Source organism: Gymnoscopelus microlampas (assembly GCF_963454915.1).
Source record: "Gymnoscopelus microlampas genome assembly, chromosome: 4".
Classification (NCBI taxonomy): domain Eukaryota; kingdom Metazoa; phylum Chordata; class Actinopteri; order Myctophiformes; family Myctophidae; genus Gymnoscopelus; species Gymnoscopelus microlampas.
In genome coordinates, this window is record NC_139941.1 from 45,244,237 (window position 1) to 45,259,681 (window position 15,445).

Consider the following 15,445-nt stretch of genomic DNA (forward strand, 5'->3'; position numbering starts at 1 on the left):
ATAGCCTTTCCCAGCTGAGGCCGAGTTAAGATGTCCCCCCAGCCCATGCTTAGCCTTTTATCATTTTCAATCTAGCACTTCTCTTTTTATTCTTTTCTGATTTTTCTTAAGAAAGTTGGTTCCTTTTATTTTATGTAAAGCGATTTTGGGTACTTAGAAAAGCACTATATAAATCTGAGCTATAATTATTATTATTATTAATAATTATGCTCATTATGCTGTTTTGTCATGGGTATGGGAGTGCCGTGCCATGTTTGGGCTGTTTTGACGTGGGCATAACATGGCGTTTTAGGGGGTGGGCCTGGGTTTTGGTGTAGGCTTGGCATGCTATTTTAGGAAGCGTGCATGGCGTTTTAGGGGTGCATGGATCATAACCCACCATTATGAAAGTTCAAGCCCAATATTGTACATTGAGTAATGTTATTGTTATTGTGTATATATTTTTATGTGATGTCTGTCTGCTCTGTTTTTGTTTGATTGTTTGAAGGCATTTTGTTAACACAAGAGTCATACTGTCATACTGTTGAGTCATACTGAAAAATGTCAATAAATATATTGTTTTAAAAAAACATGGCTTGTGAGTAACAGTATGCCTAAATGATACACACACAAACAGACAGACAGACTGACAACTGAAATGCTATCATATGGATTGTGAGAGTGTACTGGCTTCTACAGCAAATAATCACAAAAACTAGAATAAAGTAAGAAGAAATAAAAATCGTATTTCTTTGCAAACATGAACCTACAACATGTGAATTCTACAAGGTTGTTTTACTTTGGGCAACCCCAGCTGAAGAAGCCGTGCCATTGTACTATCATCTTCGGCGCAACATAGTAGTGCATTTGAAAATTGTAAAGTAAGCATAATCATCATCGCATACAGATTATACAAGCCTTTTTGCTAGATTTTTACAGTAAACATAGCCATGCATTAAGGCCCTGGAGATACAGCCTTTTAACGGTTGGCTAATGAGTGCCATGTGCTTTTGAAGTCTTCTGCTTGTCTGGGTTTCATTCAGGCCCCCAACTTGTTAAAAGCGGTGGTAACTGCAGCTAAACACTGTTGGACAGCAGGAAGGAATGAACATGGGTGCTTTATGGACAAGTGTTCACCAGAGCCTGTTTCGCAGGGCAGGCCCATGACTTGCTCTCAGGGAACCACACTCTGTTTATGTGCTTTTGTCTGGCAAATGCATGGTTTCTCTATACGCCTAAATTACTCTAATTAATCCCTGGTACTTGACATTGTCAAAGGTGTTATTGTTTAATCTTTTGGGGTAATCCAGGGAGGTAACTCGATTGGGGCAGGAGTCTTGCCTATTATCAAGTGGATTTACAGTTAAGTACAGCAAAGCTGGGCAAACCTACAGTAGTAACACAGAAGTTCTGTGTTACAGCAAGTTGAATAACAACAGAGAGATTCCGTGACATACCCAAGCCACAGTCGTCAACCCTCCTCCCCGCAAGCCAATTTACTCTAAACAAATGATGCCAAAATTGCTTTGTTTTGTTGTAATTGGATCAGAAGTCTGAATGCCAAAAGCGCATCTTTCTTTGTGATTTTAGACGGGAATGAAAATCTATATCCTTTAACTTTGCAGCAAGTTTAACACCAGGATGGCAAAAGAATGGCATCACATTAACCGTGGCCAAAAGCTTGCAAATGTAGGCTACTGGATAAAGGTGCAGCTTAAGTGTGAGCTCCTCTAAATTAGGGTGCACCATATTTTCACACCCACACCGAAACCCTTAACCACTTAAGCCCTCTTTCAAAATAGCGTAAATAGTCGATCTACAAGCTCACAATACGACACTTTGTGAGCTCGTAGATCGACTATTTTTGACAATATTTTTTTCTTTCTTTTTTTATAGCCTGGCATTTGTCATCAGGATGGAGGACAATTATTTTAGCACTTAGCCAGCACACCTAGTGACTGCACCTTTCAAACAGAACAAAACATGATAAACATAAAGTAAAAAGTGCTCAAAACAAGTGTCATTTTAATTGTGTTGAAAAGCAGGACAATTTGGTTGTGAATTCTGAAAAAACAGGTTTTGTGTTTTACATATATTTCCCCGGACTTGTGGACACCCAGCTTGAAACAGGATGTCTGGTGACCGTACTCCAAACGTCCTCTTTGGTATGCAAAGCAACAAAAGATGTAGAGCCACAGTGTAATAATTACAAGCTAGGGGTGTGTGCGTCTGTCTCCTCCTCCACATGTAAAGTTGGGGAAACAGAGGTGCAGCTCATGCTATATAAGTGCTGACTTAGAAACAGCAGAGCAACTTCATCTTCACAAGGACCTACCTTCAGACATTTGGTTCATTTCCCACCAGGTGAGTACTGTATGAGGGCTTACTATAGAGCAGAGAGAAGGGAGTTTGCATGCTGTCTGTAGATTAATATTGAATCATTTGAATAAAGTGCTTTGTTTTTTTATCACCCTTAATTTAGTTAAGTTTAGTTCTTCGTTTTTCATCTATCATCTCAAAATAGTTATTGTTGCACCAAATGTAAAAGTTTAAAGAAGCTTAAACTGTTAAAGTTTTGAACAATTTCTGAACTGTTCTGGGTATTATTCATTTGCAGACCATCCTTTTTTCCCATAAGTGCTTCAGCGTTTGTTAACTGTTTATATGTTGTTTGTCTTTTTTGTTGTTTTTTCATTCCAGGCAACTCAAGACATTAGACACAATGGCAGGTTAGTGCTCAGTTACATTTACAGTACATTTGTAAAAAAAAATATTATATATATATATATATATATATATATATATATATATATATATATATATATATATATATATATATATATTTATTTATATTTATATATATATATATATATATATATATATATATATATATATATATATATATATATATATATATATATATATATATATATAATTTCTCATAAATCCTTATTTATTCATTTGTAACTCAGAGAGTGTACAAATGCAACCAAATGCACCCTTATGGGTATTACAAGGTTGTGTTGAAACACAACTATAAATTCCTCCTCGATGGAGTTCAGGTTACTTACCTTGTAATACCCATAAGGGTATTACAATAGAGAACAATAGAGAATAACTATTGTTATGTACAAGGACTATTCAGCTTGTTAGTTCTGGTAATTAATCCTATCCCCATATACCTGTTCATTTTAGAGATGCTTCTGATAGTCTAAGACCAGTGGTTTTCAAACTTCTTGTGCCCAAGGCACACCAATGGACAAGCAAAGACTCCAGGCACACCTGTATTCATAGTGAAAATACTGTTCCTCTGCACACGGTTTGGGAACCACTGGCCTAGACAGACTGGAAAGATGACTGGAAAATAATTATATACTGTTAATTACTAGGTGGCGTAAAGTTACCTTCTTTGATTTAGATTTTTTTCAATTAAGTACATTTGGTACCCTGGCAACAATTGTTCCATCCCTCTACATTAGCCCTGGTTAGTTATTCAAAGTTATTTCACATTTCCATGATCATGCTAGGATGACAGGAATGTTTTATTGTTCTGATGCTTGTACTAATAATAACTCAAGAAGGTTATGGCTCAGGGATTGCATTGGAGGTAACACCTGCCACAGATGGAAAAAAAGGAGGAAATAATTGTTTTAAATTGTTTTCTGTTTGTCACACACAACATAATGAGCGGTCTATGGCTGAGGCTTAGACACCTCCCACAAGAAGGGCTTTGTTTGCTTTCTCTCGCTCGGTGTATTGATACAGTATACCACTAATTAACTTCTAAAGCAGGCTACAATTATTATAAACCTGTTCTGGTGTTGTTTGTTTGGGACATTGTGGGTTTACGAATTACCAACACTATTATGAATCATTCTGAAATTATTCCGACTATTGTGTTTTGTTTTTTCTTTTTTTGTCTACAGATAATAGCTTTAGAAAAGAGTTCCTTGACACCCACAATGAAATGAGGAAGAATCATTCTACTCCTGCGCTGACCTTGAGCACCGAGTTGAACAATGCTGCGCAGGAATGGGCCAACCACTTGCTATCACTTGGCAATTTGGAGCACAGCAGCACCGATGATGGCGAGAACGTCTACTTTGCATCCAGCAGCGCCCAGATTAAACTGACTGGTAAGATAGATAGTCATAGCATCCTTCCTAATAGTCCCAGCTGATCTGTGGTTGTGTGTGCCCAAATAACTAATTTGCCTCAATGGTTATGACAAATGAACTTAAGTACAATAAACCTATAAGACAACACGTTGTCTATGGGCCACTAATGATGGGACATATAAATAATACATTAATACCTAAATTAATAAATATTAACACATGTGACATACGTCCAACAGGACCTTCCAGTACAACACACAAAATAGAGAGGAGTCCATGAAATATACAGTATGCAAATTATGCATTATAGACAGTCTGCCTCTTTGTTGTATCATTGCGTTGTAACATAACTTTTCACATGCTGTGTGACATAGGGAAGGAGGCTGTTGACAGCTGGTACGGTGAGATCAAGGACTACAGCTGGTCCAAGCCTGGCTTTGGCTCCAACACTGGTAAATGCAATAACTCAACTCATCCATGCTTAGGGTCTGGATCCTTTAGGATGTTAACGATTCCGGTTCCTTAACGATTCCCTCTTAACGGTCCGATTCCTTAGCGGTTCGCTTTAACCATTCCTATGTATTCCTATATACACCTTACTGGTTCTTAAAGTGAGGTACAGGGACCAAAAGGATTACTTGAGGGTGTTCATTTGGTGGTCATTGAAATTGAAACGTTTGAGAACCCTTGGTATTGTAATTGTATAGCAGACATTAAGTCCACAAACCAGATCTGACAGTGTGATAAACCGGTTCCATAAACGGTTCCAAATGTGATGGAGCCGATTCCGGTTCCTCCGAATCCTCCAGTTTCGTATCCCAACCCTACCCATGCTGACCCAGCTTAACTAATGCACATTAGAAACACATTACGTTATGTCCACCAGGTGCTTCTTTGTGTACATGTATGTGCATGGTGGAATGTGAATAATATGTCTTAACTATGTCTATTGTATGTGTCTGTGAGGCATGTGTATGTACGTATGTGTTTGTATATCTTTGTGTATTCAAGTGTGTATCTGTCGGCGTCTAAGAGTGCACTTGTGTAAGTATGTCTGTCTGTGCGTCCTGCATGGTTTTGTGTGTACACATATCGTTGTTTTTAGCAGAAATCTTGTATATCCAAAAAGGTTACTTTTTCAGACAAACTTTCAATCTAGCGTCCCTATTTTGGGCATGTCATTATAGGCAAATATTTAAAATATATAAATATATATATATATATATGAAAAAGCACGAATAACAGATCTACAAGCTCACAATGCGTCACATCGTGATGTATTGTGATGTATCTCTACTTTAGCGCAACACTGTCATACAGCGAAGTATAGAATTAGGGCACTAATTTATGAGAAGACAAAAAGACAAAAATATAGAGATACAAGGTTTCTGCCCGACATGAAGATATGCTAGTATCTATCTATGTCTTGTTGTGTATACACTCTTGTGCATGCGTCTTTGTGTGTGAAAATACCCACATAAACCACTAAGAGAATCTGATGCATGCTGTGGTGGCTCCCCTTGCAGGTCATTTCACTCAGGTGGTGTGGAAGGATTCCACGGAGGTGGGTGTGGGCATGGCCACCGATGGTAAGAAGGCCTTTGTAGTGGGCCAGTACAGGCCCGCCGGCAACATGATCATGGAGGGAAACTTTGAGAAGAATGTCCTCCCCAAAGGTAACACAGCACTGTAGCACTGGCTCGACCTACTGGCCACATTTTTATTTGAAGTTTCTGCATTTAAAAGGGGTGTACCAGTAAGTGTTTTTGTTAAAAGGTTAAAGATCTATATTCCAATAGTAATCAGTGGTCAATAACAGGGTGCTTCCCACTCCATACATACTGTATTTGACTGATCAATCAAGAGACTGAGGTGCTCCGTCTTATTTCTCATTTATTTGCAAAAGAGACTGAGGTGCTCTCTCTTATTTTTTGAGTACTCATGTATATTTGATATTCTATTCTCATTATTATTTAAAACATAACTTTGTGGGTATAGCTTGTACAGAAAACTAACTAGTGACGTGCCAATAAAGTGAAATTGAAGTTGATTTGTGTCCGACCCACATAGAAGCCTGATCTATTTCTCATGTGGACCCCCATGGAAAATCATTGCCCACCTCTACTGTATTGCAATGATTGCTATCAGAATATAGAGCTATTTATTACTTATTTTAACAAATAATTAACACTTATACACACCCTTTAATGTCGTTAACAACATTAAGGTCTGCATGAGCTTTAATAGTCTTCTAGCATTTCCTACCAGACAAGCAGACGTATACCTCATGTGGTTTTGTTGTCACATTCCAGTGTAAAGGCTGTACATTTTACAGCTGACGGCAACAGCGGCACTGCTTCCAGTGATGGGAACGGAAAGAACAGAAAAGACTGCACGTTACTTTAAACAACCCGGAGAACCCGGAGAGTCTCTCTCTCTCTCATCACTGTCTCTCTTTTCATCATGTTTTACTTTTGTCTGTTTTGTGTGTTTTGTAAATCTGATGTTTTTTCATGTCTAATGCATTTGGGAAAGCTGGCACAATAAAATTCATAAAGCAATGTATTCAAGTTGAGTTTCTTTAACATTTGTGAAAACGTTTCATCTTAAAATGGTCGAAAGAAAGAAGCTAATTTCATGGAAGTATTGAGACAAATACAATTCCAGTCATATTTGAGTAAACTCTCTCAGCTCATCTGTGTGCAAACATTAAGCTCACTGGAGACATAACATGCACATCCTACCTGGTTGTCATTTGTACAGGTCATTACACACCGGCGAATATGCGAATATACGCAAAATTCGGACTTGTTCCGAATAATTAAAAGACGCTTTTTTGCTTCGCTTTTTCGCTTTTTCACTCCATGTAAGCTTGCATTGACTTTATAAGGTTTTTTAAAAAAACGTATTATTCGCATGAAAAATTCGCCCCCGGTGTGTAAGGGGCTTTACTCTGTTTACTCTTCATTGATCGTTATCTATGTATTTTCAGGGTTTTTTTCTTTCTTTCTTTTTGTCTTAAAAGGCTTTAGATTTAGTTTCTTTTCATCAGCATCAGTGTTTACTTTCAGTGTTTTTTGCTTCCTCCTAGTCCTAAAAAACTCAAACCTAACAGAGTTACAATAGTGAATATAATACAGCACCTTCTTTACTACAACAAATGCATTTAGCAGTCAATCGATCAAGGACACAGAAGATGGACGTCATCAATGATTCACCACCATGCTGCTGCTTACACAGTATGGTCACTTAAATGACTGTGAGTGTGACTGAACATGATCTGAGGGGACAACAGCCAGCAGGTGGCAGCATGAACCAGCATAAAACAATGAGCTTGTCTGAAGGGCATGTAGCACAACACAGGGAGATGTAATCATTGTGGGGAGGAAGAAACAGAACATGTGATGATGAACTTTAGAGACTATGAATTAGAAATAAGACAACTAATTGAGAATTTAACAGAAATTAAAGAGCTGTATATGGATTTAGTAAATATACTAAGCAAAGGGTCAGGGGAAAGGTGCTATAGACATATATTTGAGTATCTTAGAGTGACCAATTTGATAGACAAAATTTGAGTTTTATTTGTTTAAGTTATGTATTTAGTTAGGTATTGTGGGTGACTCAGGCTTTCAATCATAAGTAGGGACTATTTGCATTGAATAAAGAGACAAGTACAGTAGGTGGCGGTAAATCCACAAATATGTTTACCAACCGCCAATAAACCCTAATAGAAGAAGAAGAAGGGCGTGTACTGGTCAGATGCGGGGGCAGGAACAAAGGCAGGAAGTGCAATGCTCTGCTTGTTAAGACCTACTGTAAAGTTATAGCGTACCCACTTAGCACAGACCAGATGTCTCCAATTTGGGTTTCAACAACTATGTTGTTTGTTCACATTTGACATTTAAAATCTTTGACAGACTTTTGTAAAATAATAAAATAATAATAATCCAATGCTACACTTATCATGCATGAACACAAATCACAGGGTAAATGGTCTAGTAAGGAGAGTGCAAAGAAAAACATGAATGAAACTAGGATACCAAGTAAACATCAAATCTGTCATCTTTCTAAACAACATGATATGTAGCATTTGTGGTCAAGCAAACAGTATACTACTGAATGTCTATCTAAATAACTTAACATGAACAAGCAACCTAAGGATACTGCACAAGGATCTTGATGTAGAATACTGAATGGAATGAATAGAATAAAATAGAATAGAAACTGTGTCTGTCTCTAATTTAAAAGGCTTCTGTTTAATTTGGGTGACGCTAGGCAGACTGTGCCGTAACTGAAAGATCTCTTTTATTAGTTATCCATGTGCCTGTCATAGTGAGTCACACATTTTGTGGCACTCTGGATGAGTATCCCCTGCCTAACAGCGTGCCAAATTGAAAGCAAGAAAGGACCCTTCCTCTTTGCCTTGCCTACTTGTTGTCAATTATTTGTATGAGCTCTTGTTTTATTAGGTCTTGTTTATTTGATACACTTATTTGTTTTCGCTCTTGCTCATTTGATTTTCCTATTTTTCTCATCTGTTTAAGAAAGTAGGTAGCTGATATATTGCACTTTTACCTTAGCGCTAGGTATGCTCTTGCTTGTTTTAGAAGAGAATGCACTTAAGACTTCTGGTGATTAGTAGTTTTCTTGGCTCCCTATGTTGAATGCACTTATTGTAAGTCGCTTTAGATAAAAGCATCTGCTAAATGACAGTAATGTAATGTAATGTAAAGAAATGACTGAATGACTACAACAGTGGTTCCCGACCATTTCTGGATCACGGCCCACTTGAAAATCTCAATAGTGTTTGCAGCCCACCCATGTGACCACTTAACACAGCAGCTGAATATGGGTGGGCCGTGTGCATTTTCAGAGAATGTTTATTTTATTGATCAGTCAATTGATCCGGCTTGAATAAGTGGAACTGACGTAGTATATTATAAGTTCCTATTTATCGGTATCACATTGAAAACACATTTTTTCAAGGTTAAGAAAAATACCATGACTTTTCTTTTTTATGTAACTTTTTTAGTATTAATGTTATATTATCAATAAAATCTTAGTGTTTTGCCAATTACTTGGGGGCCCACTTGCAATATCCTCATGCCCCACCAGGGGGCCCCGGCCGCTGCTCTACAACACAATCCAGCTAAAATAATGATGTCATGTCATGAAGTCGTGATGTTTTTTTCATAAATCAGATCATATTGTACAGATTTACACCAAGTGGGACCACTGCAGTAGAATGATCTTTCCACCCTGGAGTCACTCTACCGTCCATTGTGGCTTAAAAAACACATATCAACAAAGAATCTATACCTCTCTCCTCCATGAATCACATGGCCTTCGGACATATCTACCTCCTGTACTTGTTCTTTAATACTCCTATACCTCATGCTTTATTGATGTTCCATCAATCAAGTATGAAGTCATCATAGGCCTATCAGAGCTCAAGTTCCATGTCTTGCCACACAACCATTATGGCAGAATGTCTTTCATGACGGTTGAACAATTGCTCAAAACAAACATGAGCACAATAGTGAGCACAAACATAACAGACAGACCATGTGGGAAGTCCAATGACACCACAAACCATATTCACTGCGGATGAACATACTGTATAGTACAGTATACTGCCACTGAGGGTTGCCAGGCGAGTTACGGCTCATACTTAAGAAAGTAGGTAGCTGATATATAGCACTTTTACCTTAGCGCTAGGTATACTCTTGGTTGCTTGTTTTTGCAGGAAATGCACTTAAGACTTCTGGTGATTAGTAGTTTTGTTCCCTACCTATGTTGAATGCACTTATTGTAAGTCGCTTTGGATAAAAGCGTCTGCTAAATGACTGTAATGTAATGTAATACTTTAGATTTTAATAAATATTATTTTTGTTTAATAAATGTTGTGGTGTGCAATGTGATATATTCATGAAGCATGGAATTTCTCCACTTTAGATGTGATCCTAATTTTCAGGTTCACAGAATCACATAATGTTAAAGAAGTAGTTAATTAAAAAAACGTACTTATTGTCTATCAATTACATACCCCATGAAGCCTTGAATTCATGGAGATGTTTTTTTTTTTGTCGCATTTCTAAGCCAATAATTTGATGACCGGCGGAGTCTCTGAGTCTCTTATTGACCGATGACCTGAGCCAAATTATTGGCTCAGGAATGCGACAAAAACAAAAGAATCCCCATGAATTCAAGGCTTAATGGGGTGTGTAATTGATAAAAAAAATACATTTTTTGGGTGAACTACTCCTTTAATAATATATGTATATCCAAGTCACAAGACATCATACGTAACCATGGAAGGTCAAAGGGCAAGGCTCCCCACAACTACACCCTCTTTAGCGACAGCTATGCTAGACCGAGTCTGCAGCAATGCCACTGCATTATGAGGGCTGTATGTATTTGGTAATGCAATATCCTGTCCTAGCTGTGTGTTTCGGTGGTGGACTTCCCCCAGCCACAGCTGAGTATCATCCTCAGTAATACTCCATAGACGTGGCTGCGCATAGCCCGGTGATGACTTGTCTGGCCACATTAACATCAGCTGCGCTTCCTGACTCAAATCTTTGGAGAGCGGCCATGGAGGCAGCGAAGCAGGGCTCTTAAAGGCACGCACGCATAACAAATCACTGGGAAAGGAAATCAATGGAGGGGTGCATTTTCTCCCTCTGTATTATTCAGTAGACCTCTCCTTCCCCCACTGCAGGCGCTGGATTGTATAGACTATTTTCAACAATACCTGGTCATGGGTGTAACCCAGATTCCCACAAACACAGAACGCGCAGCTATTATGCTTTGGAACACTTTGATCATCTGCAGTCATCTGTATGTGTGCTGAAGTCACTGACTGCTTGAAAAGCTTGTGGGTACAGAGTAGCACACAAAACATCTTGCTAACTGAATGCTAACGCTATGGGGAGCTAGTAACCTGATATGTGGTCAAATCAGTGGTTCCTCCGAGCAGACGTACAGTACATGGTCCCAGCTGTTCCTGGCCTGCCTGACACCTGTCAACCCCCCCCCCCCCCCCCTCAAACACACACACACAGTCCCAGCCCAACCTGCTCAACAGCATATCACAGCACAAGGCAAAACCCTTTTCCCCATTTTGTCGAGAATCAATACTCCATTGTGTTCCGTATTTAAAATTTGAATATGTAAATACAGCACCATGCACTTCTTCCTCCATCTCTTATGCCTGTGTATTATCAGTTGCTGCAAGCTGTTCTGAGAACACTGTGTCCTGTGTGTTGTTTGATGTTGTTTGCTAGATTATTTGAGCTATTTGTAGGTGGTTATATCATATATATATTAGGACATGGCGGTGTCGGTTTACATATGCAAGATGAATGAGAAGAATTGGAATGTGACAAAGACACAACACCACATAAGCTTTCTGTTCCACGTGCTGGATATATATATATATATATTTTTTTTTTTTTATGGACACGCCCTTTTGATAATATAAGGATGGCCATATGCTGTTCGAGCTTACCTCCACAACCTCATTGAGCTGTATAGTACAATCAATAGTAGCAGCTGAAGCATGCAGCCAGGGTGTGGCATGTCTGATTATTTTCCATCCAAATTCTACCGTCTACAGCTTTATAATGCTTTAGAACTCGGTTCCAAATGAGATATGACATTTGCAAACACAATATTTTTCTTACCAAATGTCTGACATGAAATTAAATTCGGCATTTAAATTAAAGTCAAATACATTTAAAAAAATATATGTTTCAAGGAAATGAAGCATCTTAAGTCCTTGGTTGACAAAATAACAGAACAGACACATGAAGAAGATTGCTACATTCACAAAATACAGAGAGTATTGGTGGTGTGAGAGTTCATAATATCCTAGGAGCATCAGTTGCCATGAGCTGGCAACTGAAAGAAGGGGGAGGGGCGTGGCCCTGATGCTGCAGTGTGCTAAAAGATGCTGAGTCAAAGGAAGCCATATTGCCTCCAAAGAGCTCTAAAAAAGATACATACAGTAGCATGTCACTCTAAGTGCACAATCTGTTATTCACAAAAACTGCTTAATCATTAGGTGCCCTTTAAGAAGCTCGGTCAGCAATTCTCTCTGAGCTGATGAGAGGAGGACCTTTTGTAAAATGCAGATGTACTGTTGAGCTCCATCTGACCGGCGATCCTGTCTACCTGGGTCATCGTCAGCCCAAACCATTTAAGACTCTCCATACCCTCCACTAAAAAAAGATTATGAATAATTGATCAGCTATGCCACACCGGACACAAACTGCAGAGGAACAAAATAGGTGGAGATCACAGAGAAACAGCCCTGGCTGTCTGCCACAGTGCATTAGAGACACACCCTGGCTGTTTCATACTGCATCCTGAGATTGGAGGATTACAATGCATGTACTACATACATATGTTCATTTTGTTCATTTTCAACCTTCACGTTCGTTTAGCTATTTATGCCTACTATTTTCTATTCTCTTCATATTTATTGTAATTTGTTGTTGTTTTTTTATGTTAGTAAAGACCGTTGTTGTATGCTCTATCAATAAATGTTTCCTATCAACAAAATGTTATGCAATGTTACTTACAGTGAGGGAGAAGGTAAGGGTTTGGTATTTGCATGGCTGTTGGAGACACACTGGATGTAGTGAGGATCAGACTTTATGGTTATGAGACGATCTCAGCAACAATGAGGCCATTCTTCTCTCTCCACTCCAATCTGAAAAAAGGAGTCATTGTTAGACATAATTTACCATAGAACAGCACATTATTAGAGTGTTCATAATGGGGAGAAAGAGACCTATGACAGAACATTACTTGGTGGCATCCAAACTGCTTCATAGTGCATGCATTTTTAATATGGGAGGGCGGAGAGAAAATAAACCCTTCAAACTCACATTGCCGGTGTCATTCTCAGCACTTTCTCATCTTCTAGGCTATATAACATTTCTATCTATAGTTTTTTTTTATCTGTTATTTACATATTTATTGACATATTTTGATAACTTTGTTGGGTGAATATATTTACATTTTATTGCTGGCCATTAAAATGCACTAACATCAATAGGTCACTGCAAATGCATGATACACACTGAGGAAGGCTTGACGCCACTTTATATGTGTGTGTGTGTGTGTGTGCTGTGTTTGTCCGTGCATATGAATTAAAAGTACCAGAAGGACTTCAGAGTGCTATTTTTACTGCAAATGCAAATGCCATAAACTAAACTAACTCTGACTTTTCTGACTTTGAGATTTTGCGACTTTGCTGGGATGAAATGGAATGATAGCTAGTAGTGCTACTAACTCATCATATTTACTGTTGTCTTTTCCTTTCCCTGACATAACCCAGTCATGGAACTGAATGGGAGGCCTTTGCATGTTCCAGATTATACTGTGTACATGGTAGGCTACATGAACATGACCTAGATATGCACTGACATTCCTGAGAAAGCACCCATGCCCAGGGCCGTGTGAATGTCCACGGCACTCCAAAATTGACTGAAATAAACTAAACTAAAATGTCACAGCATACCTACCATGCACCATTGCCAATGTAACAAGAAACTTTCATTTTTACTTTACCATTCATTTACTCAGATTTCCAGAAAAGCATTTAATCCCTACCATACCCTTGAAGAACTAATCTGGATGAAAATGCATGGTATGTTGTTATGTATGGCTTTACTGTAGTAAAGACAGGGGTTGGGCTTTGCGAAAGGTAAGTAGAAAAGCCCTGTCTGATGCATAGAGGCCCACTGGAGAGCCCTGCTGGTGCTCATGTAAGAAACAAAGAGCCAGGGTCGATGGCTTTCCTCTCTATCCTCAGATGGAGGGAGAAGAGTACAGCTGCAGCAACTGTGCCCGTGGAGGGGTGCTGCCTGGTGTCACACACATTGTCCCATGGCATTCAGATTAACTATTAATACGCCCCTCTGCCCTCATTCTGCATCTGCATCCCTGTTATTAAAGTTGCCAACCACCCCTTTTTGTGTGCGCGTGCGCAACACAGCACAGCACAGCACACACACACTCATATTTTTTTCTTCCTTATGTCATTATCTGACTCAAGGGACAACAAGAGCAGCATAATAGGCCTTAGTGAGTTGGTTATTGACCCATTATTTTCTGCACAGTGAAGATGGATGATAGTACAAATCTTTTGTGAAAGGTTAAAAGTGTACCTTGCTTCACACACAGATGTAGTAGACTGATAAGGGAGTGGTTTCACTGGTTTGTGGGCTTACTGGGCTATGTAGGTTACAGAAGTTCTCTCCGCATTGGTTCCCTCCTTGGCTCAGCCAGCTCAAAACACTGCCCTATGGAGAAACATCATACATACATCTTTAGCAGTGCTCCTTTGTGATGGTATATGATCATTCTGGGGTTAACAGTAGTGTTTTGTTACATCTATTGTCTGGGCACTGGTAGCTCTGAGCATGAACTGCTTTTATCGGTGGCTAGTGATAGATGGTGTGTAGGAATTTAAACCCCCTTTGCTGTCACAAGCATTGTAGTCTGAGCATATCATCTACATGCATATTATTTTCATATTTCTAATCAAATAGCTGTACATTATATCTAACAACACACTAAATACCGCTGCTGTGTGACTGGGAGCCCAAACTACTGGATAAATCAGAGTTAAGTGGGTACAAGGCTATCCCCTTACTTTTGATTTCAGCATTTCTTTGTGTATCATCATCATTCATTGGGACTGTATTGTCTCACAATCTGCCATTTAGGCCGGTGATGATGGCTAGCTTAAACAATGAGCCACGTGGATTGACAATGAATGGAGATCACCACTCGCCAGTTTTAACATCTATTATCAAATTAGAAGAACGTTCATGTAAGATGAATGAAAATAAACTGCCTCATGATAGAATATTCGCAGCTGCATGGTCTGGCGTTCTTATGTAAAATGGTTTCAGAAGCGAAACCTGTTGTAGGCTGTTCTGTGTTTCGCCGTGGGTACATTCAACCGTACGACGGCGTCGCGCGTCGAAAAAAGGCAAATCTACAAGCTCACCACCCGTCGCATTCACGGCGTGCGGTGAGCTTGTAGATCGGCCTTTTTCGGCACGCGACACCGTCCTACGACGAGGCATAAATCCGCCCATGGGGGAGGAAGTAGGACATGTCTCGGGATTAGACCACAGAGTCACACGTTCGAGATAAACCCTGACTGACAGCCGAAACCGTCCAATGGCGAGCGTCCAGCGCAAAGCCGATTGGCCTAACTCCATGTCAATAAAGGCGGGTCCTAGTTTTGAACCAATGGCCTGAGGCGGAACGTCTGAGAGGCAGGTCTTGGCGGCCATATATATAACAAAGCAGTTCCACTCATT

General features: G+C 39.3%; 1 protein-coding gene across 2 annotated transcripts; it reads left to right on the top strand.

The window, feature by feature from the left end:
• Positions 1-2,261: 2,261 nt before the first annotated feature.
• On the top strand, positions 2,262-6,655 carry LOC311043767 (Golgi-associated plant pathogenesis-related protein 1-like). Of its 2 annotated transcripts, none has more exons than XM_084055127.1 (6): positions 2,262-2,343; positions 2,680-2,708; positions 3,906-4,115; positions 4,472-4,549; positions 5,624-5,773; positions 6,433-6,655. In XM_084055127.1, exons 2-6 carry the CDS (start codon positions 2,702-2,704, stop codon positions 6,501-6,503), a joined length of 516 nt encoding a protein of 171 aa, XP_083911253.1. In that variant the 5' UTR covers positions 2,262-2,343; positions 2,680-2,701; the 3' UTR covers positions 6,504-6,655. The 2 variants fall into 2 exon arrangements, with proteins under 2 accessions (XP_083911253.1, XP_083911254.1); XM_084055128.1 differs by having other exon boundaries at positions 6,410-6,639.
• The last annotated feature ends 8,790 nt before the right edge of the window (positions 6,656-15,445 follow it).